Source organism: Phyllopteryx taeniolatus, chromosome 1, assembly GCF_024500385.1.
Source record: "Phyllopteryx taeniolatus isolate TA_2022b chromosome 1, UOR_Ptae_1.2, whole genome shotgun sequence".
In the NCBI taxonomy this organism is placed as follows: Eukaryota; Metazoa; Chordata; class Actinopteri; order Syngnathiformes; family Syngnathidae; genus Phyllopteryx; species Phyllopteryx taeniolatus.
In genome coordinates, this window is record NC_084502.1 from 3,646,237 (window position 1) to 3,667,823 (window position 21,587).

The following is a 21,587-nucleotide window of genomic DNA, read 5'->3' on the forward strand; positions in this document are numbered from 1 at the left end:
CTGTCCCAGTTTAAAAGACTGTATTTTTTTTAAATTGCACAGTGATGATAGTGCCTTGGTTTTTTATCCATCACTTTAATTACTTGTTTGTACAAAACTTCCAATGTTTTTTTGCATTCTGACCAGCCTGGGACCAACTGGTTATGCAATAGTTAAAGTGACTAAGAATCATCGAATGCAGGTAAATTTTTGCAGCTTCAGTTGACATTTCATTCCGAATTCCACGAAAATTTGCGAGGTTTAATTTGATATTTTTACACAATTTGTCAATATGGGCTTTAAAGGAAAGCTGTGAATCTATTATTAACCCAAGATATTTGTATTGGCTGACAATTTGCATTTTTTTCTCCATTAACAAGTATGTCGGGGTCAGGTGATACTCTATTTATTTTAGTGAAATACATGCCTACAGTTTTAGAAACGTTTAGCTGTAGACAGCACTCCTGCAACCAAGTTGTGACACAGGACATTGTATTAGTGAGTTTAGCAGCAACAGTATCTTTGGAGCGACCATGAACAAAGAAAACTGTGTCGTCTGCATACATTACGCACTCTGCTTCAGAGCAAACAGTGGGCAAATCGTTGATATAAAGACTAAATAAAAGGGGGCCCAATATTGATCCCTGAGGGACTCCAGAGGTTAGCCTAAGAGACGTGACAAGGACGTGATCGGATGTGGTCGGGTCGGGACAAGTGTTGATCCAATATTTTGTGTTGTGTCTTATTGCTTAGAATACTATGTCTGGGAAAAACCCTCTTATTATCAAATATTATGTGTCGTGTCTTATTGTTTAGAATACTATGTCTGGGAAAAACCCTCTTATTATCAAATATTTTGTGTTGTGTCTTATTGCTTAGAACATTATGATTTGTAAATCCCTCCTATTTCAAATAAATGCAGGAGCAAGGGGGGGGATTGTTTAGAGCGTGTTGAGAGGCTGTGATCTGAACAATCTCCCATACGCCCTCCTCATGAGAAAAAGAAACCAGTGTCTTCATTCCTTTTGTGTCTATTTTTTATAATGTTGGGTAAGATAAATCCAACATTAAATTGGTCGTTCGAGCCGGATGTCAACACACCCGAGGATTCCAGTTGTGGAGCCAACTTCCAGTTAAGAGACCGTGGCCACGGCAAGTAAGACCCTTTACGGGACTGGTCTTCGTTCTCCTCAACTGGGATCTGAAGGTTGACGACAATCCACAGGATTGAAGACGAGTGGTGAGTTAAATTTACAAAAAAAAATTTTAGGAAAAAAGGATTAAAGAGTGAGTGAATTGCGCGACGAAGAAGTCTGCGGCAGAACAAACCTTGTGTAATACTAGTCACTGGCAAGTGGTCAGATGGACGACGGAGTCCGATAAAATCCGTGGGGACGGCGGGATCCTGTACGTACTTAAATTCCGTATTTCTGTGTTTCTGTGTTTCCGTGTTTTCGTGTGTTTATAAAAACTTTATTAATATCGTGTGTATGTGTAAAAGTATGAATGTATAAAACGGGATTGTAAGTGACAACTGGGTTTGGAAGCAAAGGCAAGAATTCTCCGCCCCAATTGGGGTAGAAGCTTGAGAATTGCCAAAACTCAGACATTTATTGTCACCCTGTCATTTTTGAATAAAGTCAGTATTTAGGTCACTCTAGGTGCAAATGAACTGACTTCCAAATTCACAAAAATGGGAATAAATAACAGTAAACCGGATCAAAAAATAGACCTAACGTGTAAAGATTGGAAATATGTTCAACTACAAAACCATTCCAAAATAGAACATTTAAACACGTGGATAACCAAATACGGTTTCGCTGGCCAGCTAAATTCGCAAAAAATAGTTAAACTTCAAAAAGAAATAAAGTGTCGACACAAAAATGATATATCACAAATACAAAAAGATGGATTTGACGACTTACTCTTCTGGTTAAACATGGCGTCAAAAAGAGAAAAAGGAAGGGAGAATAAGAAACATTTAACAAATGAACAAAAAGAGCAGGAAGGTAGACATAAAAATATGTTGTTTCAAAGACAGGAAGATGACGAGACAGGACCAATAATAAGAATTAGCGAGAAAAAGATAATTGAAGAAAGTTGTAAAAAAAATAAGGAAACAAAAGCATCAGCACCCTTGTACCCGTTTTTTTCCACCTCATGAAAATCCTCCAACTCAAGAGGCACAAACACAACGAATTTTACGATCGGGAGGGGTACAAATGAATTGGTCTAAAACTATGGGAGAAACATTTTCTCCCACTCCCAAAATAACAAATATAACCTCAGACGAGGGAGACATGGATTTATTTCCGATGATTGAAGTAGCAAATCCAAATATACAAGAGGACCAGAAAGAAACTATTTTGGTCTATAGGACCTGGACTAATGAGGATGTGGAAAAAGGCCGTAGCCGGCATCACACCTTATCAACAACAGTTAAAAAATGCTTTACATGCGAATTCGAAAGAACACATTAACAGATGGGTAGATAAACATTGGATAAACCTAGCAACTGGCCCTCTGGAGGAATATGTTAATCATGCCCTCCACGCAGAAAGAGTGTTAGACAAAAAACAAAAAGAGAAGATAGATGTCTTCCTCGACGAAGAAGCAGAAATATACTATCAAGGCAGAGAGAGAGATAATTTTAGAGGACGCGGCAGAGACCGTGGGAGAGTAAGATATGGTAGAAATCGAAATTATTATGATAATACCATCTGTTGGTGCTGTGGAAACAAAGGTCACATTGCACGTGACTGCCCTAAAAAAAAATAAAAAAATAAAAAAATAAAAATAAAAGAGAATACGGACAAACTACCGCATGACTAGGCCAGCCTGCTTCCCAACTCAGCAAATCCTCTTGTGTAAACATTACAGAGAATGAGGAGGTGGATTTCAATTTACAGGACATTCTGAGTTTGGACACTGAAAAACCTGAAATAACCAAATAATAATGCATTCTTTTCAGTACCAATAGAAAATAACAGTCAATTTTGGTTTGCATTCACATTTGAGAAAAAAAAAATATATATACATTTACTAGATTACCGCAAGGTTACTGTGAAAGTTTAACTAATTATTCACAAGTTATGACAACACACATGTCTTCTGGCATCTACAGATGGAGAGACATGCAAAGATTCATTGACTTTACTGCATCATCTAACAGAAGAGGGACATAAAGTTAACAAAAAATAAATTGCAATGATGTAAAAGACAAGTTAAATATCTAGGCCATAATTTAAGTATAGGAGGAAGGACTATATTAGAAGACAGGAAAGCTATAGTCTTAAAAAATCCTAAACCACAGACGAAGAAACATATAATAATCATTTTTAGGTCTGACAAATTATTGTAGAGCATGGATTCCAAACTATGCAGAAATTGTTGCACCATTGCCCTAAAAAAAAAAAATAGCAGAAAGAAACACGTGGGTTCATTTAACACACTGTAAAAGAGTCATTTCAGCTGAGTACTCAAATAGGGAAGGTGAGCAAAAGTCTGATAACGGAGCGGGAGCAGATGTGTAGATTCTGAAAACGCTTGCTGGTCAGTGAAGAAAAAAGACACCAACCCTTTTAGTGAGAACTCAGCAGAAAGGCACACCCACGTTGGTTATGAGATTCGATAAATTGTTACGTAGCAACTTTGGCTACTATGATGTTGGTTTTGTTTTTGTGGTACATGGGACGTCCCACCCTCAATGATAAAACCCATTTTTTAGATAGAAAATCACCTACCAACTGGACCAATATGACAAACCCAATAATAAAAAATTTTGAATCATTAACTCGTGTCAAAAGGGGTATAGCTGATGATCAAAATTGTGGGCATGGTCTCCAAACGCGGCAAAAAGGTTTAATATTTTGTGCCCCCCCAAAATCAAGCTGCTTTAATCATAATTCCATATGCGGCTCTCACCAATGATGCTCAAAAGAATGGGCAGAATTGGGGATTTAGATATGACTGGTATGCAACTATAGGCTTTGAATGGGAACACCTTATTGGTGCAACAGGTTATGATTGGTCCAGTTGGTCAAAAAGAACAGCAAAAGAACATAGAAAGAAGTTTAACCTAAGAAAAACGGCGCATAGTTTAATATTAAAATACGAACCAAATCACCCAATGTGTTTGATAGTGAGCTTGTGGCCATATACTGGCGGAAAAGATCCCCACTTCCAAGTAGTATTGTGTTATAGGAACCGTGTTAAACCAGAAATGCCATTAAAAACTTCAAAGAAAGGTGGACAAATTTTAATGGTTAACAACATAACTACTGATGATTGGTTCCTTGTTGTCACAGGAGTTTCAGGACAAAATAATAATTGGTTACTATTGGTGGAACAAGCAGCAAATGTAACGAGAAAAGATTGTGTAATTTGCATGGGTCCCAGGCCTTTGTTGCGCATAGTTCCGGCACAATTATCACAAGATTGTATTATTTCATTCATGAACGCTACTGTACCAACTAAGAGGTGTAAATCATGGGATCCTATATATCCCGTAACAGAAGCAGATAAACACAAACCGATGTTTTCTACTTTAGTAGCACCAAATAATTTCACTTGTATAAACATGATTAGTAAAGGGAAAAAAATTAGGACCACTAAACGACACACAGTGTAAAGTAATCTTAAAAGTCGGACCAAATTTTGTGCCAGTGTCACGGAGCGACATCTGGTGGTGGTGCGGAGATGATAGACTGTTTGATAGATTACCTAAAGATATATCTAGATTATGCGCTATTATCACTTTGATATTGCATGTGTCAGTATACCCTATGCCTGTTCAAGATTTAATGGAAAGGGCACTAATGTTTTTGTCCAATCTAGAACATATACAAAAAAGAGATTTGTCCTGGCAGGGGCAAAATAATCCAACATACATCACGCCATAAGTGTTCCTCGTGGGGTGCCGAATCAATACAAATTGGCTGACCAAGTTGCAGGAGGATTTGAGTCTTTCATATGCTGGTGGTGTACGATTAATACAAATGTTGATGGGATAAACTACATCCACTTCAATGTACAGAGATTAGGAAATTGGACTCAGAATGGGTTGGAAGCTGTGCACGAGCAGCTCAAGGACGTTCCAAAGACCGCATAGCTGTCGACATGCTCCTCGCAAGAGAGGGAGGTGTTTGCGGTATGTTTGGAGAACAAACAATACTGCTTCAGATGGCAGCTTGACCAGAGCCATCGATGTCCTACGGACCCTCAATCAACACTCCTTGTGGGACAGCTCGAATGGACGTTTTTGGTAAATATAAAACCCTAATTTCACCAATATTGATATCAATTGCTGTTTTTGCAGCCATTCTGACATTATGTGGATGTTGTTGTATCCCATGCATTCGGGCATTAATCAGTAAATTAATCACCACAGCCATAACCCACATGGAATCGTATGGAGCTGATGTATCCATTACTGTAAGATGATAATGATGATAATGATGATAATGATGATTTTGCTTTAACTGATTTGTTTCCTGATACAGATGATTACGATGTTTAAACTACAGCATTCATATATGACAAGTTTACTCTGAGTGTAAATGTATTTGTTTCATAAAAATGATTCTACAGTTAAAAATCGAAATGAAGTGACTGTAAGATGATATGAGAATTTGTGCAAATACATGATAAACAGGAGGGAAATGTTAGATAAATTGTAGAAGTTATCATTTATTTGCTTAGCTTGCATTAGTATTATGGACGATTTTAGATGTCTCGCCTTCGAAAAGATGACTCAGCATCATCCGATGGAAGGGCGCCTGGACCAAGGACGTGATCGGATGTGGTCGGGTCGGGACAAGTGTTGATCCAATATTTTGTGTTGTGTCTTATTGCTTAGAATACTATGTCTGGGAAAATCCCTCTTATTATCAAATATTATGTGTCGTGTCTTATTGTTTAGAATACTATGTCTGGGAAAAACCCTCTTATTATCAAATATTTTGTGTTGTGTCTTATTGCTTAGAACATTATGATTTGTAAATCCCTCCTATTTCAAATAAATGCAGGAGCGAGGGGGGGGGATTGTTTAGAGCGTGTTGAGAGGCTGTGATCTGAACAATCTCCCATACGCCCTCCTCATGAGAAAAAGAAACCAGTGTCTTCATTCCTTTTGTGTCTATTTTTTATAATGTTGGGTAAGATAAATCCAACACATATTAATTTAGAGTTATTAACGGTTTGGAACGCCCTCCATTTCCGGTGCTTTAGTATTGCGGGGTTTGGCAGCCCCCTGTTTCTTTTATTGGCAATGTTTGCATATAGCTTTACGTTGCCAGGTTCCGCATCAGCCGTCGGTGGTGGTGGTGGTGGAGGCCCAGCTGTCGGTGGTGGTGGTGGTGGAGGCCCAGCCGTCGGTGGTGGTGGAGGCCCAGCCGTCGGTGGTGGTGGTGGTGGAGGCCCAGCCGTCAGTGGTGGAGGAGGCCCAGCCGTCGGTGGTGGTGGAGGCCCAGCCGTCGGTGGTGGTGGAGGCCCAGCCGTCAGAGGTGGAGGCCCATTGGCACACATGATAACACAGCAAGACAAGAAGAAACCGCGTCAAAAAGGTTGTTTGGGATCATACGCCCAATATTGAGCCATTTTGACAAGAAAGCAGTTGAAGAAGTTGCGACTTTTGCGAGGACCAAGAAAAGCCCAATTGGCTGGCTGACTGTCGACAAGTTCCCAAATACAGAGTGGCGTCCAAACACCAGAAAGTTTACCTTGCCTGTGCGCGGCTGGGCTTAGTCTTCGACGGAGCCGGCAGATTCAGTCACTTCGTCCTTCGTGCGCCGCCGACGAGGAGCTCCCTACGCTGCGGTGTGACCAACTAGCTGGCGGCACGTTAGCTCGGCGGCTAGCGAGGTTAGCCGAGTAGAAAGAGGAGGACGCGTTTCACATCGGCGGACTTCGCTGCCTCGCCAAAAGGTCCGCCGCGCCGGCCGGTTCCCTCACACCTGGGCGATGGGTTGTGCTCTTCGAAGAGGAAACCGACACTTCGAGTTCATCCAGACAGAAGCGCTGCAAGTTCCCGGGCGCAGGCTCAAACTCAAACCGCCTACGTCACTTCCGTCCTAGAACTGTTGGCGCTAACATTCTCATTTTGTCTCTCAGTGGTGCACTGCTTTCCTCTCCTGAGACGTCGGATGGTGGACCAGAATTTCCTTGAAGCCGTCCGGAAGTCTTTCTCCATGGCCTCACCGAACTCGCCCCATGCCCGGGTTTTTGCTTCAGCGACCACCAGAGCTGCTTTCTGCTTGGCCAGCCGGTACCCATCAGCTGCCTCAGGAGTCCCACAGGCCAAAAAGGCCCAATAGGACTCCTTCTTCAGCTTGACAGCATCCCTCACCGTTGGTGTCCACCAACCGGTTCGGGGATTGCCGCCACGACAGGCACCGACCACCTTACGGCCACAGCTCCGGTCGGCCGCCTCAGCAATGGAGGCGCGGAACATGGTCCACTCGGACTCGATGTCCCCCGCCTCCCCCGGAACATGAGCAAAGTTCTGTCGGAGGTGGGAGTTGAAACTCCTTCTGACAGGGGATTCTGCCAGACGTTCCCAGCAGACCCTCACAATACGTTTGGGCCTGCCACGTCGGACCGGCATCTTCCCCCACCATCGGAGCCAACTCACCACCAGGTGGTGATCAGTTGACAGCTCCGCCCCTCTCTTCACCCGAGTGTCCTAGACATGCGGCCGCAAGTCCGATGACACGACCACAAAGTCGATCATCGAACTGCGACCTAGGGTGTCCTGGTGCCAAGTGCACGTGTGGACACCCTTATGCTTGAACATGGTGTTCGTTATGGACAATCCGTGACGAGCACAGAAGTCCAATAACAGAACACCGCTCAGGTTCTGATTGGGGGGGCCGTTCCTCCCAATCGCGCCCTTCCAGCTCTCACTGTCATTGCCCACGTGAGCATTGAAGTCCCCCAACAGAACAATGGAGTCCCCAGCGGGAACAGAACAATGGAGTCCCCAGCACCCCCTCCAAGGACTCCAAAAAGGGTGGGTACTCTGAACTGCTGTTTGGTGCATAGGCACAAACAACAGTCAGGACCCGTCCCCCCACCCGAAGGCGGAGGGAGGCTACCCTCTCGTCCACCGGGGTGAACCCCAACGTACAGGGGTTATTGCCGGGGGGCAATAAGTATACCCACACCTGCTTGGCGCCTCTCACCATGGGCAACTCCAGAGTGGAAGAGAGTCCAACCCCTCTCGAGAGGACTGGTACCAGAGCCCAAGGTGTGTGTGGAGGCGAGTCCGACTATATCGAGTCGGAACTTCTCGACCTCACACAACAGCTCGGGCTCCTTCCCTGCCAGAGAGGTGACATTCCACGTCCCTAGAGCCAGCTTCTGTAGCCGGGGATCGGATCGCCAAGGTCCCCGCCTTCGGCTACCGCCCAGCTCACACTGCACCTGAACCCTATGGCCCCTCCCACAGGTGGTGAGCCCATGGGAAGGGGGACCCACGTTACTCTTTCGGGCTGTGCCCGGCCGGGCCCCATGGGTGCAGGCCCGGCCACCAGGCGCTCGCCTTCGAGCCCCACCACCAGGCCTGGCTCCAGTGGGGGGCCCCGGTGGCCCGCGTCCGGGCAAGGGAAAACTAATAAGCGGCACGGTGAACGACTGGTTAGAGCATCTGCCTCACAGATCTGGAGACCGGGGTTCAATCCCCGGCCCTGCCTGTGTGGAGTTTACATATTCTCACCGTGCCTGCGTGGGTTTTCTCCGGGCACTCCGGTTTCCTCCCACATCCCAAGGTCCTAGGTGAGGGACCGGACAAAGCACGGCTCAAAGACCCCTATGGACGAAGACAAAAAATGGACTCAGGTTTCCCTTGCCCGGACGCGGGTCACTGGGTCCCACCACTGGAGCCAGGCCTGGAGGTTGGGCTCGAAGGAGAGTGCCTGTTGGCCGGGCCTGCACCCATGGGACCCGGCCGGAAGGGTAACCGTTCCCATGGGCTTACAACCTGTGGGAGGGGCCATAGGGGTCGGGTGCAGTGCGAGATGGGTGGTGCCGAAGGCGGGGACCTTGGCGATCCGATCCCCGGCTAAAGAAGCTGGCTCTAGGGACGTGGAATGTCACCTCTCTGGCAGGGAAGGAGCCCGAGCTGGTGTGTGAGGTTGAGAAGTTCTGACTAGATATAGTCAGAGTCGCCTCCATGCACAGCTTGGGCTCTGGTACCAGTCCTCTGGAGTTGCCCACTGTGAGAGGCGGCGAACAGGTGTGGGTATACTTATTGCTCCCCGGCTCGGCGCCTGTATGTTGGGATTCACCCCGGTGGACGAGAGGGTAGCCTCCCTCTGCCTTCAGGTGGGCGGACGGGTCCTGACTGTTATTTGTGCCTATGCACCAAACAGCAGTTCAGAGTACCCACCCTTTTTGGAGTCCTTGGAGGGGGTGCTGGAGAGGGCTCCCGCTGGGGACTCCATCGTTTTGCTGGGGGACTTCAATCCTCATGTGGGCAATGACAATGAGACCTGGAAGGGCGTGATTGGGAGGAACGGCCCCCCCGATCAGATCCTGAGCGGTGCTCTGTTATTGGACTTCTGTGCTCATCACGGCTTGTCCATAACGAACACCATGTTCAAGCATAAGGGTGTCCACACTTGCACTTGGCACCAGGACACCCTAGGTCGCAGTTCGATGATCGACTTTGTGGTCGTGTCATCGGATTTGCGGCCGCATGTCTTTGACACTCGTGTGAAGGGAGGGGCGGAGCTGTCAACTGATCACCACCTGGTGGTGAGTTGGCTCCAATGGTGGGGGAAGATGCCGGTCCGACATGGCAGGCCTAAACGGATTGTGAGGGTCTGCTGGGAACGTCTGGCAAAATCCCCTGTCAGAAGGAGTTTGAACTCCCACCTTTGACAGAACTTTGCTCATGTTCCGGGGGAGGCGGGGGACATTGAGTCCGAGTGGACCGTGTTCCGCGCCTCCATTCCTGAGGCGGCCGACCGGACCTGTGGCCTGAGGGGGTTGGTGCCTGTCGTGGTGGCAATCTCCGAACCTGTTGGTGGACAGTTATTGAAAAAAAGTGAGCAGTGACTCATCATGTTGATGTTGTTCTGAGGTTCATGCTAGAAGTAACTTTGTTGTACTTTAATAACGTTCAATTATATTTCTTCAAGTCCCATAACTTGTTATTTTGGACCCGTCGTGCTAACTAGCATGCTAGAGCCGACACGATGAAGTGCCTTTTATGTCTTTGCCTTGAACAAGTGTCCAGATGCTCATTACTGCCTGTCTAAATTGCTGCAGGTCCAATGCTAAACAGTAACATTTGCTTTACATGCACTTTTTCATGGAAATACTGAACAAGTGCTTATAAGATGCTGTCAACATGTCAGCAAGTTACGGTATTAAATTCTCACATAATTCAGCCAACAAACTGTTTGAAGGGGATTGTTTGAACTCACTCGTTTCAAAATAAGCCTGAAATGATTCAAACCCGTCAAATTTGAGTTGAAGTGAATTTGTATTTCTTTTTTGTAGTTTCTTCCCCTCGGCCATCAGACTGACGAACACACAAATAAACCAGTATCACCCATTAAAACTTCGCACCTACACCTGATGCTTATTGCACACTGTTTATACGTATTGCACATGGGTTATTTTTCTTCTTTTGAGTCTATTTATATTATAATTTTTATTTTTGCCATCTATGTTTCATGTTCCACCATCGGACCGAGAAAAATTCCGACTTGTGAATGTACCTTTCACTGATAATGGCAATAAAACGATTGTGATTTTTATTTGTTAAAAATTATTCTTTTTTTGCTGTAAATGATACAAGGGAGTGTCGAAAGAATGTACAACGTCATTTACCATTTTATTTTTTTATTATATTTTTTTTACAGTTTGACAATATGGAGGAAAAAACTGCACCAATGAAAAGGATCTGGAAACATCTTGCATAATCTAGCGCAGGGATGTCGTTTTCCACTGACGGCCACATTCAGAAACATGCAAGGAAGAAGGGGAGGATACTTAACTTTGCGGTGACGTGATGACACAAAATAAACAAGTATGCTTGAGGTCATTAATAAAAAATTTAATAAAATATTTTCTAATAAGAGACACGGTGGTCGACTGGTGAGAGCGTCTGCCTCACAGATCTGGAGACCGGGGTTCAATCCCCGGCCCCGCCTGTGTGGAGTTTGCATGTTCTCCCCGTGCCTGCGTGGGTTTTTTTATCCGGGCACTCTGGTTTCCTCCCACAACCCAAAAAAACATGCATGGTAGGTTAATTGAAGACTCTAAATTTCCCGTAGGTGTGAATGTGAGTGCGAATGGTTGTTTGTTTGTATGTGCCCTGCCGTTGGCTCGCAACCAGTTCAGGATGTACCCCGCCTCCTGCCCGATGATAGCTGGGATAGGCTCCAGCACTCCCGCGACCCTTGTGAGGATAAGCGGCTCTTAAAATGGATGGAAGGACATGTTGCTTCAAATTGGCGACTTATTCACGGCAGACTGGACAGTTTGCTGGCCCGGCTGGACATTTCCCATCTCGGCTGGAGGCCAACTTTGTGCCTTGCACACTTTTGTTGACTCCCCAGACTTTGCCTTGTTTATCTGCGCTTCTCCAGAAGCACTTAAGTAGCACACCTGGAAGCACCAGTCCTCCTGTGGAGCATGGGGGTGAGGACCCTTTTTTTTTTTTTTTTTTTTTTTTTAATTCTCTTACCACATTTGGTTACTTTCTTAATTGTAGCTTTTTAATCACTCAACCTAAGCCACCGTTTCCCTCCTCCCAGCAGAGATGCGATTCGTGATACAGTTCTGCGCCACATAGCATTGCATAGCATAACATATTTTGATTGTTACTATAAATTCTGCTTCATGTGGCTAAATTAAAGACCTTAAAAATGCAATATCTTTTCAGCTGACTGATTGCAGTTGGACTGCGTCATTTCATTACATTTCACATCTTTGAGTTGTTGCATGCAAAACAAGGAGGTTATCAAGAAATATTGATGAAAATGATGAAGAATTACCGACCCAAACAAATGCTGTGGTGTTGCTCGTCCATAGAACGATGCTGTGGATTTAGACTCCCCCTAACGGTCGCAAAAGTGCATTCCAAAGTGAAAGCTCAATACTATATAGACTCACACACAGGGATACTCACAACACTCAAAACAGCAATAAACTTTCCATTTTGCTTTATTGTTTCTCAAGTCATTTTTTTTTTCATCCATAAACTAAATGACGTCACAGTAAGCTTTTCAAGTGTGTATTGTTGGGTGTTGGACCCATGGTTTGCACGCTTTGGTTAGTTCAGGTTTATCAGATTTTGCCTCACTCAAACATATATATAGGTGGGGTTAACCTGTCAGATTGGTCCGAAGTGCGAATTAAGTTTCTGCAATGAACCTTATACAATGTACAGGTGAATCTCAATTGAAATATCGAGGAAAACTTTTAATTTCGGTTCAATATTTAGTTTTTTTTAATTAGAATTCTGGATTATTTGTTTCATAGTCTGATATCATTGTAGGTCAAATTAAAAACATTTCATTGTGTTGTAGATGAAGTTCATGAGCTTCTCCTTCCTTTTCTTTGCGTTTCGAAAGTCCCTCAGTCTAAATAGACATTATTGCCAGCAGAGGTGGGTAGAGTAGCCAAATATTGTACTCAAGTCAGAGTACTGTTACTTTAGAATATAACTCAAGTAAAAGTAAAAAGTAGTCATCCAAATATTTACTTGAGTAAGAGTAAGAAAGTTCTCAATGAAAAAAAACAACTCAAGAGTAACTTGTGAGTAACTTCTAATTGTTTTTTTTTTAAAAATTAATAAGAGCATGAACATCAAATAAAATAAAAAATAATAATATATGGGAGTCGGCACACACCTGCCACCATTTCAATTTTTCAATCCCCCCTTAAAATAAGTCATTTTGATAGTCTCGCGAAGGCTACCTACGCGGTCATGTGACTGCCTTGTGTCGTCTGATTGGTGAATTGGAGTCAAATGAAGTCAACGGGCGCCCTATGCGGTAGTCAAAAATGGAGTCTAAAAATAGACGCACACGCTAGAATGCATAAATAAAAGTAGCGAACGGCATGTCGATCATTGTAACTGAGTCTGCATGTCGATCATTGTAACTGAGTAAAAGTATTGATCCTTCTTCACATAAATACTCAGGTAAAAGTAAAAAGTACAGTGCATTTAAAGTACTCTGACAAGTATAGTTTATCGAAAATGTTACTTGTAAAAAATGTAACGGAGTAAATGTAGCATACCGTCTCACCTCACACTTTACCTGCCTTTTTATGTGATCAGCAAAATTAAACATGTAAAACACTCGAGGCAGGATACCGTCTGCCTCACCTCACACTTAATCTGCTGTTTTATGTGATCAGCAAAATTAAACGTAAAACACAAATTTTAAATGCATTAGCCTGATTTTGGAAAATCAGAATTCATATTACACGAGGCTGATTAGATAGGCTCCAGCACGCCCGCGACCCTACTGAGGAGAAGCGGCTCAGAAAATGGATGGATGGATGGATGATTATACTGGAGATGTCGAGACTGTGCACTTGCCGATCAGCCTCCTGTTGTAGTACAGCAATTTGACCAATAGACTGTGCTGTCGTGCTGTGCGTGTTCTTCTTTTTTAGTGAGAGATTACACAGTGCTGTGCGTGTTCTGCTTTTTTAGTGGGAGATTACACAATCTTGAGGGTGGCTTCTCTTGCCACAGTTCCTATCTTGCCCCATGTATTTGAGCAGGAAATACAAAAAAAAAAAAAAAAAGAAAATTTAACAATCATGGACATTATTGGTTTAAAAAAGAAGATGAATAGAAAAGAAAGATCAGAACTAAAATGGGAATAAATTATGTAGGCCTTATCAGTTTATGAACCCCTCACATGCCTGCACATCCCAAAGCAATTCATGCAAAAGGAGTGCCAACCAAGTATTGACTGCATATGAGTAAGAACATTTTAGCAGGCATTTTTTCTATATTAAAAGTAATTTTGATTGGCTATGTAATAGGTTTTTTTTTAAGATGATGAATTATGGTGAAAATCTATTAAATCTTGCAGTATTCCACTGTGTACTGAAACTTTTTAAACTTGTTTCACTTTGTACAACTGAAATAGTTTTCCACATTATAATGAAACAATCTACAATATAAAACTTTATTTATTGAGATGAACCTATGTACCACCGCATTGATGTTAAATAAGATCTTGTAAAATTTCTCAGTTACAAAAATAAACATTTGAGAACTCTTTACGACTTATGTTTTTCTCTCTCATTGCTTGAGGCGAATGTATAAAAGCATCTCACACACACACACACACACACAGACAGACAAGATAAATAAATAAAAAGGAATTCATTGATGTCAAAATCTACAGTAAAATCTCCACCAGCCACAATTCCAGTTGTATTTAACGCAATGCAGTGACGGTAAGCTTGCCTGGGGATACAAATAAACATTGAACATCTCATCTGGGAACCAGACTCAGAAATGATTTTAGCTTCTGTAGTCTTCATTTAGGTTGTTTTGTTGTTGTTTTTCTCTCTCGTGATTTTGTTGCCAAGGAGCTGGAGCGTAATATAGATTCACTGAAGTGATATTACTTCACATTCTTCACCTTGACACAAAGTAAACTTTCAAACATGAACCAGTATAAAAAACAAAAAAACAAAAAGGTACTCTTGTATTTCTTTACATTCAACAAGTCTGTCCCTTCAAGTGGCAAATGTACAGAACTTTCCATGTTCCGTCCAACATTAGTGATCAGATTCGTGCGCTTATTATACTGCAGACAATATGGCACTGAAGTAAGGAACAATCCTTTTTCACAGAAATATTTTGTCTCCAGTGCAGTTTTGCTGAAATTACCCCATGATACGATACTTCCCAGCAGACTCTTCACATAACCACGGTGGCAGCAAATCAACAAGTGCATGTGACTGACTTCCATGTCTTTTCTGACTCTCACATGCCATGGCATGATGTGCACGCTAGTATTAATGTGCTTAAAAAGGTGCACACATTTCACAGAAGTTCTGCCTCGTCGTCGTCATCCTCTGATCCTGAGGGACCCTGACGAACTTCTTCATACCACTTGTTGGTGAGCGTCTTCATCTGTATCCTTCCGTGCATCAGGTCCTGTTGGGAAAAAAAAGTTACAAGTTAGCTGATGTGAACATGTACATTATCCAAACAGGGCTGTCAAATTCCAGAAGGTTTTCAGTTGTATTATTAAAGCAGTGAAAATGTTTCATTTTCTAGTTTGGCAAATGTAAAAAAAATTCAGTTCCTTGCAAAGTCATCATCTCCACACATTGGGGCTAAACTACAAAAACTCTGGACATCTTTAGAATGTTCTCATGCATTCTGATACACAAGTGAACAACAGCACAATCATAATGTACAGTAGTTGCTCTTCCTAGTGGGGACATTCACAAAGTACAGTTAACTTAAAAATGTCACAAATATATCACAACTAAAAGGGTGTGGAGATCTTATTCTTGATAGAAATGGATACAATTAAACATCACAAGACGAGTTTGGCCATATCAGAAAAAAAAAAAAAAAACATCTTCATAAATCCTTTAGTAATTTCTAATAAGTTGCTTTGTACTTTTGGACAGGCACTTTTTTTTTTTTTCACTGAATGCTGCGTATACTTATGCTTGAAAAATCCATCATTCAATCATACGCATAGTTCTTTAGTTGTCTTAAAGGATTGCAGGCAAAGTGATGAAGATTTCTGTCTCTCTCGCCATCTCTTACCTCCTGGGTGAGCCTCCGGGTGAAGAAGGGGTTAAGGTACTTAGCATCAAGCCACATGAAGCCCTTCAGATCCTGTCTCTGGTATATGTGAGCCTCATATTCCTCCTCCGTCAGTTCTGATAGATGCTCCGACTCAACAGTATTCCCCTGGTGGTAGAGAGAAGTGGGTGAGGGGTGCAGATAAATATAGAGAAATGGAAGAGAGGCCAACTAACAAGCGAGAGGAAAAAATGATGAAGGGCAGCAAGGTGGGCCATGAAAAAAATAAAAAATAAAGTCGAGATCACACACCGTCTCAAAGACAGAGAGTGAGCGAGGGCGCGAAAGGTATTTTAGTTGAATAAGGAGGCAAGCTTCATTGATCTTGTTCCCCTTAAGAGGGCAGCATTCACACTAGAAGACCTCAAATAAGCAAATGCTGTACAAAATATATATACAGACCAACCACCCTAATGACTTGGAGCAGTCACACTGACTCATTAAACAAGTTGTTGGTGTTTACTTGTGATTTAACTCTGTGTAATGCGAGTGGTTTACACTGTGCTAATCTGTTACCCTTCACAAAAACCATCTCCAACCCTCTTTTTCCCTCTCAAGACAAAAGCCAATAGTCTGACGGCGGAAGATGAAGCGGATGGCGCAGCTTGTATCAACACAGCACGTGCACATGGGTGTGTGTGTGTGTGTGTGTGTGTGTATGCGTTACCATTTTCTGTGTCTTGCTGAGATTGATGTCCTTCTTGTTCTTGCGCCGTGACTGGTTATCCTCAATGTCCATGATGCGGATGAGTGGCATGGTCCCGCCCCCGAGGAAGAGGATCGTAAAAAGGACGATGATGATGGTGGTGGTGCCAATGAGTTGCCGCTTCTCAATGGGCTCCAGGCCAAGATGGAGGCTCAAGGCATAGGGAATAGCTCCTCTCAAACCTCAAAATGCAGGAATAAAAGAATAAAATAAAGAGGCCATTATTGTTGTTGTTTTTTGCACCAAATAGAACCTATAAAGTAGGGCTGGGCAATTATGGAAAAAATAATAAACATGATTATTGTGATTCATACTGAAATCTTGATTGATGAACACAATTATTCAGTGATTTCAAAACTTACTATTTATTAACCTGCCAACCAGAAAATAAATTTGTAAGCATCACGTAAAAAAACAAAAAACAAAAACTAGCAATAATAAAAAAATAATATAGGTAAATAAAAAAAAAAACTGTTGCTGCTGCTATGAATGCCTTGGCCTTTTAGGGGCAGTGTGGTGCACGAATTGATTAAAAAAATAAAAAAAAAAGAAAAAAAAAAGAAAGGTACGTCAGATAAAAAGCCGAGGAACAAAAGTTGTGATTCGACTTCATTAACTAACTAGTTTTTCACATATTAGGAAGAATAAATACCTCTCATTATTGTCATACTGCCTGTCTGTATGTGTTACTGCAGCATTTGTGTGTGAATATTTGTTATTTGAAGATATATCACTCCCATGAGTTAATGCTAATTTTTGTTAGCCCGTCAATACGGTTGTTCATTGTGTGCAAGCATTAAGATGCCGATTTTCAGGAATGAAGCTAAAACTAAGCATGTGTTGTACTTAAATCTACAATATGTGTGCATTTCATTTTGTTGTTGTGCGTTTAGTTTTACAGTACACTCCAACTGGAGTGTCAATAAACAGCTTAACGCATGCTCAGGGAGGGCAGAATAACATGTCAAATGGTACATTCGGGGTGCTTTTTACCGTACCGTTCCAGCATGTTCATAATGTTTCTTCAATTATGTGTGATGATCGTGAGAAGCCCAAATTGAAAAATTAAAATTACATTTTGATCAATCCCCCAGCCCTACTTTCTACAACGCCTCTTTGTGAAAATGTTCCATTCACTAAATTGTCTGTAGGTGAGACTGTGAACAGTCCGTCACCATATATCAGGTTTCCACGACACACTGAACTGGATAAGCAGGAAACAAAATAGATGGATGGATGTTGTATTATACATATGGTGTCAATTGGTTACATGAGCAACCAGTTCAGGGTGTACCCTGCCTCCTTCCCTAGCTGGGATAGGCTGCAGCACTACCCCGACCCGCTTGAGGATAAGCGGTTCAGAAAATGGATGGTTACATGAGTCTAAAATACTCACAACAGCTCTCAGTGTGATGCAGTGCAATTGTACACCAGTGCATATTACAACCACAATAACAAACATTGTTGTTGTTTTTTTGTCAATAAATACCTCTTCAAATTTGAGCATCAGTATCTTTGTAAAGGCAGAATATTTGACAGACCACTAATACTGGATCACCCAATGTTGTGCACAGCATAATCATGTTGTGGCTGGTCAGTGTGTAACAATAATCCCTAAAAGTTTGAAGACTGGTTGAAAACCAAAAACCTGACCTCAGCTCAGGCCGGATCTGACAGGTGGCCTAATTTGCGTGCTCGAAGTTGTCTTTGACACCAACATTATGGCTTGACTCGCTGTTGTTCTTTTGGAAAAAGAAAAAAATGTTGACTGTCTCATCTCACCACTGAACCACATGATGAACATCATCTTGGGTGTGATCTTGTGATCTCTGCAAAAGTTAAGCAGGAATGACAGAGGGAAGATGTTGACGGCACGGCCCAGAAGAACCAGGACCTGGGGAGAGGCAAGCTATAGTTACGCTGGTGATAATGGGAGGCATAAACCACTGCCAGCAATGTCAAGATAACAAAAGCACTTACGATGCACCAAATGACAAACGATATTTCAAAGTTGTGAGGGAAGCTGAAGATGGATAGACCGAGAAAGGCAAACACACACGTCTCTGGAGGGAAAAGGGGAAAAAAACAGTTAACGGCAACAATTGCGATTAGTGATGGGGAAATTATGGAAAGTGGTGGCTAATAACTGACCGCACATAAAGGCCACCGTGCGCAGTGTCTGTTGCATGAGGATCTGGGTGACAGGAGACAGGTTGTGATGGGTGTAATGAGACATCACGATTCCCGCGAACAGGATGGACATAATTCCTACGGATGGAGAGGGCCAAGGTCCAAATGAGATATTAAAACCATACATTTAAAAAAAAAAAAAAAAAAAGTTTGTCATCATTTAAAATTTGCACCTACCAGACAGTTTAATACCCTCTGCCAGGCCATAGGGAAGGTAAGCAAAGATTATCATCATGCCAAACTCCAGTGATGGTGTCTTTCTCAAGTCAAAGTGTTTTAGGAACTGGTTTGCAAGTTAGGGAACATCAATAAGACTGCTTGAAAATAGATGTTCATGTAGTAAATGTACAAAAACACAGCCAAAATATGTGGATACAAGAGCGGAGATGAGTCCAGTGAGGGTCCCCAAGGCAGCAGAACCAAAGAACATTTTGAGGAAATAACCCACTGCTTGCAAAAATGTCTCCCAGCCCGTTACCCTGGTTGTGTCTGAGCGGGAAAAGAAGCCCTCTGCAGTGCTGATAACGACAGACAGAGAGAAAACAAAATGTTGACAAAGACAAGTAATACCTTCGACTCACCCTAGAGGGTAGACAAACGCCATATTTCAACTGTGCAAACGCAAAGTGTGTCTAGATTAAAGTGGGCATAATCCCATCAAAATCATGTTTATTTAACTGAGATCAGCTGTAGCACATCAGGCTTTTAATGCCTTAAAAGGGGAGGGCAATGAAAGAATTTACAGTCAAATGTATAGAATATTCCCACATTAAAACACTTCAATTAGCAAGTTGTGACAACATTCAAACCAAATAAAATGTGATGTTTCACAACAGTTTTGGGAGTTAGCAAACAAAGTCTCATATTGTAATTATTGTTGAGACACATTTCACAGCATGAGTGGTGTTCTATCGCTATAATAAGTGATATTAGACTTCTTTCTAAACTCAAATCAAATACAGCTACCAAGACAACAGCGTGAACAGAACAATGTTACTGACTCGTGTTTGTAGTTCATTTACATTCCAGGCAGGACGAGACATTTGATCACATTTTATGTTTAACTGTTTCTGATTAGAACATAGGGAGGCAGAATTTCTGTCATACTTGTCTATCATCTGGTGCGTGTGTGTGTGTGAGACAGAATTGGTATGTCTTCAACGTGGGGAAAAAAAATTCTTATCATTATCAATGGCTGTCAGGCATAGACCGTCAGGTGGAGATATAGCAAAAAAAAAAAAAAAATCACTTTATTTTGGGAGAAAATATATTATGTATATTGTACAAACTGAAATGTATCTTTTTTCTGCTCACACCTATTACAGTTCTTTTAGTGAAAAACTGTCACATGAGCTTGGGCAAGTGCATATAATATGCTGGTGTGTGGCAAAAGGTGAAACATTTGCCAAGCCAGAAGAGAAGTGAGAGGGGACTCTTACTTTGTGAGGACGATAGAGACTGCGTCGTTTAGGATGCTCTCACCGAACACCAACATGTTCAGGACGGGGTCCACGTTGAGGGCGTTAAAGATAGCTATGGTAGCAACTGGGTCAACAGCGGAGATGAGTGAGCCAAAGGCAAAACTACAGCAAAAGAAAGGTCATTTCAAGCAAACACATTTCATCGGCGATGTAAAAAAACAAAAACAAAAACAGATTGATAGACTAGATACAGTTGAAGTAAGAAAATAAACTATTCTTATTTCAAAATATGAATTGAATACAGAAGTCTAAGTGCTGATATAACACGTCTGGTATTACTAGGAGATAAACTAGGTCAAGGCTGGCTTTTTGTAAATTATAGTGATGCAAAAAAGGCACTGGTGTGTTTAAAAAAATAAATAAATAACGACTCACCTATCTGTCATGGTCATCTTGTAGATCACATCTGCCTGAGGGTGGAAAAAAAAATGCAACAAGGAAATAAAAAATCTCACCATCTATACAGCCGGAAGGATTAATCACTGAGTAATGAAGAAACACCCTTTTGAGACCTTTTTCATTTTCTTTGACCAAATGTGGCCTGAGCACATTACCTGTCCAAGGAAGTAGATGCCTCCTCCAACTATGAAGGCGGAGATGGCCGTGCCAATCACAGCAAAAAGTGTGATGGAGCCAATGTTCTGGAAAAAGTTACCCTGAACACACATGGAGGCACAGTTTAAGTATTCCTGGTATGATTTCAACAGTGAGGCAATGTTGCACGGCAATACACGACACGTTTGGACAAATGCATCACAACGCAACTATCAGCAAATAACATCAGTATGACTGGGAACCATTTAAATTATCAGTTTGCGTTGTGTATGTGTGACTTGCATTGAAACAGCTTTGACATATGACTACAAACAAAACTGATCTTCACTGTTTAACAAAACAAGAAAGAAGCAGTTTATTCTCCATCACTCCGGGTTACATACAGTATAACAGAGGCTTGTTTCTTGTTGTACACACTTTGAAGTTACACAATACAGTACCTTATGTAAAGAGTATCCCGATTCAAAGATAATAGGTGGGAGGAGCAAAAGGAAGAACATATTGGGTCGGAACATTTCCTCCTCCTTTTGGAAAACAAAGAGAGGAAAATTCAAAATCAACATTTCAACTCATATAAGCAACAACAAAAAGTCTAACCTATGTCAACGTTTATAAATTAAGAGAGAATAAGTGAACACTACTAAACTCTAGGGAAATTCAACATGCAAATTAGTGTCAACATCCTGAAATTAAAAACCAGCAAACTTAAAAGGAGAATAATGTGATAGAACATTTTGAGCAAGTTAATTCGATAGGATTTGTTACTTTACTGAACTGGTTTACTTCCGCACATTTGTCTGCATAAACACCCGCAAACATTGCTTTATCAAAATAGTGATCTCGATTCGAATCAGCATAGAAAATTAAT

At 42.1% G+C, this 21,587-nt stretch overlaps 1 protein-coding gene across 1 annotated transcript in view; it reads right to left on the reverse strand.

Moving 5' to 3' along the window:
* Window positions 1-14,124: 14,124 nt before the first annotated feature.
* The window catches only part of slc9a8 (solute carrier family 9 member 8), a 30,384-nt gene continuing 22,921 nt past the window's right edge, over window positions 14,125-21,587 (reverse strand). The window contains exons 5-16 of the mRNA XM_061754292.1: window positions 21,160-21,243; window positions 20,719-20,820; window positions 20,540-20,574; window positions 20,123-20,266; window positions 19,060-19,201; window positions 18,861-18,966; window positions 18,645-18,761; window positions 18,474-18,556; window positions 18,276-18,387; window positions 16,455-16,675; window positions 15,749-15,895; window positions 14,125-15,121 (exon numbers count right to left, since the gene is read on the reverse strand). Of these exons, the coding sequence (XP_061610276.1) occupies window positions 15,008-15,121; window positions 15,749-15,895; window positions 16,455-16,675; window positions 18,276-18,387; window positions 18,474-18,556; window positions 18,645-18,761; window positions 18,861-18,966; window positions 19,060-19,201; window positions 20,123-20,266; window positions 20,540-20,574; window positions 20,719-20,820; window positions 21,160-21,243 (1,407 nt within the window). The 3' untranslated portion in view covers window positions 14,125-15,007. The remainder of the gene's footprint in view (window positions 15,122-15,748; window positions 15,896-16,454; window positions 16,676-18,275; window positions 18,388-18,473; window positions 18,557-18,644; window positions 18,762-18,860; window positions 18,967-19,059; window positions 19,202-20,122; window positions 20,267-20,539; window positions 20,575-20,718; window positions 20,821-21,159; window positions 21,244-21,587) is intronic.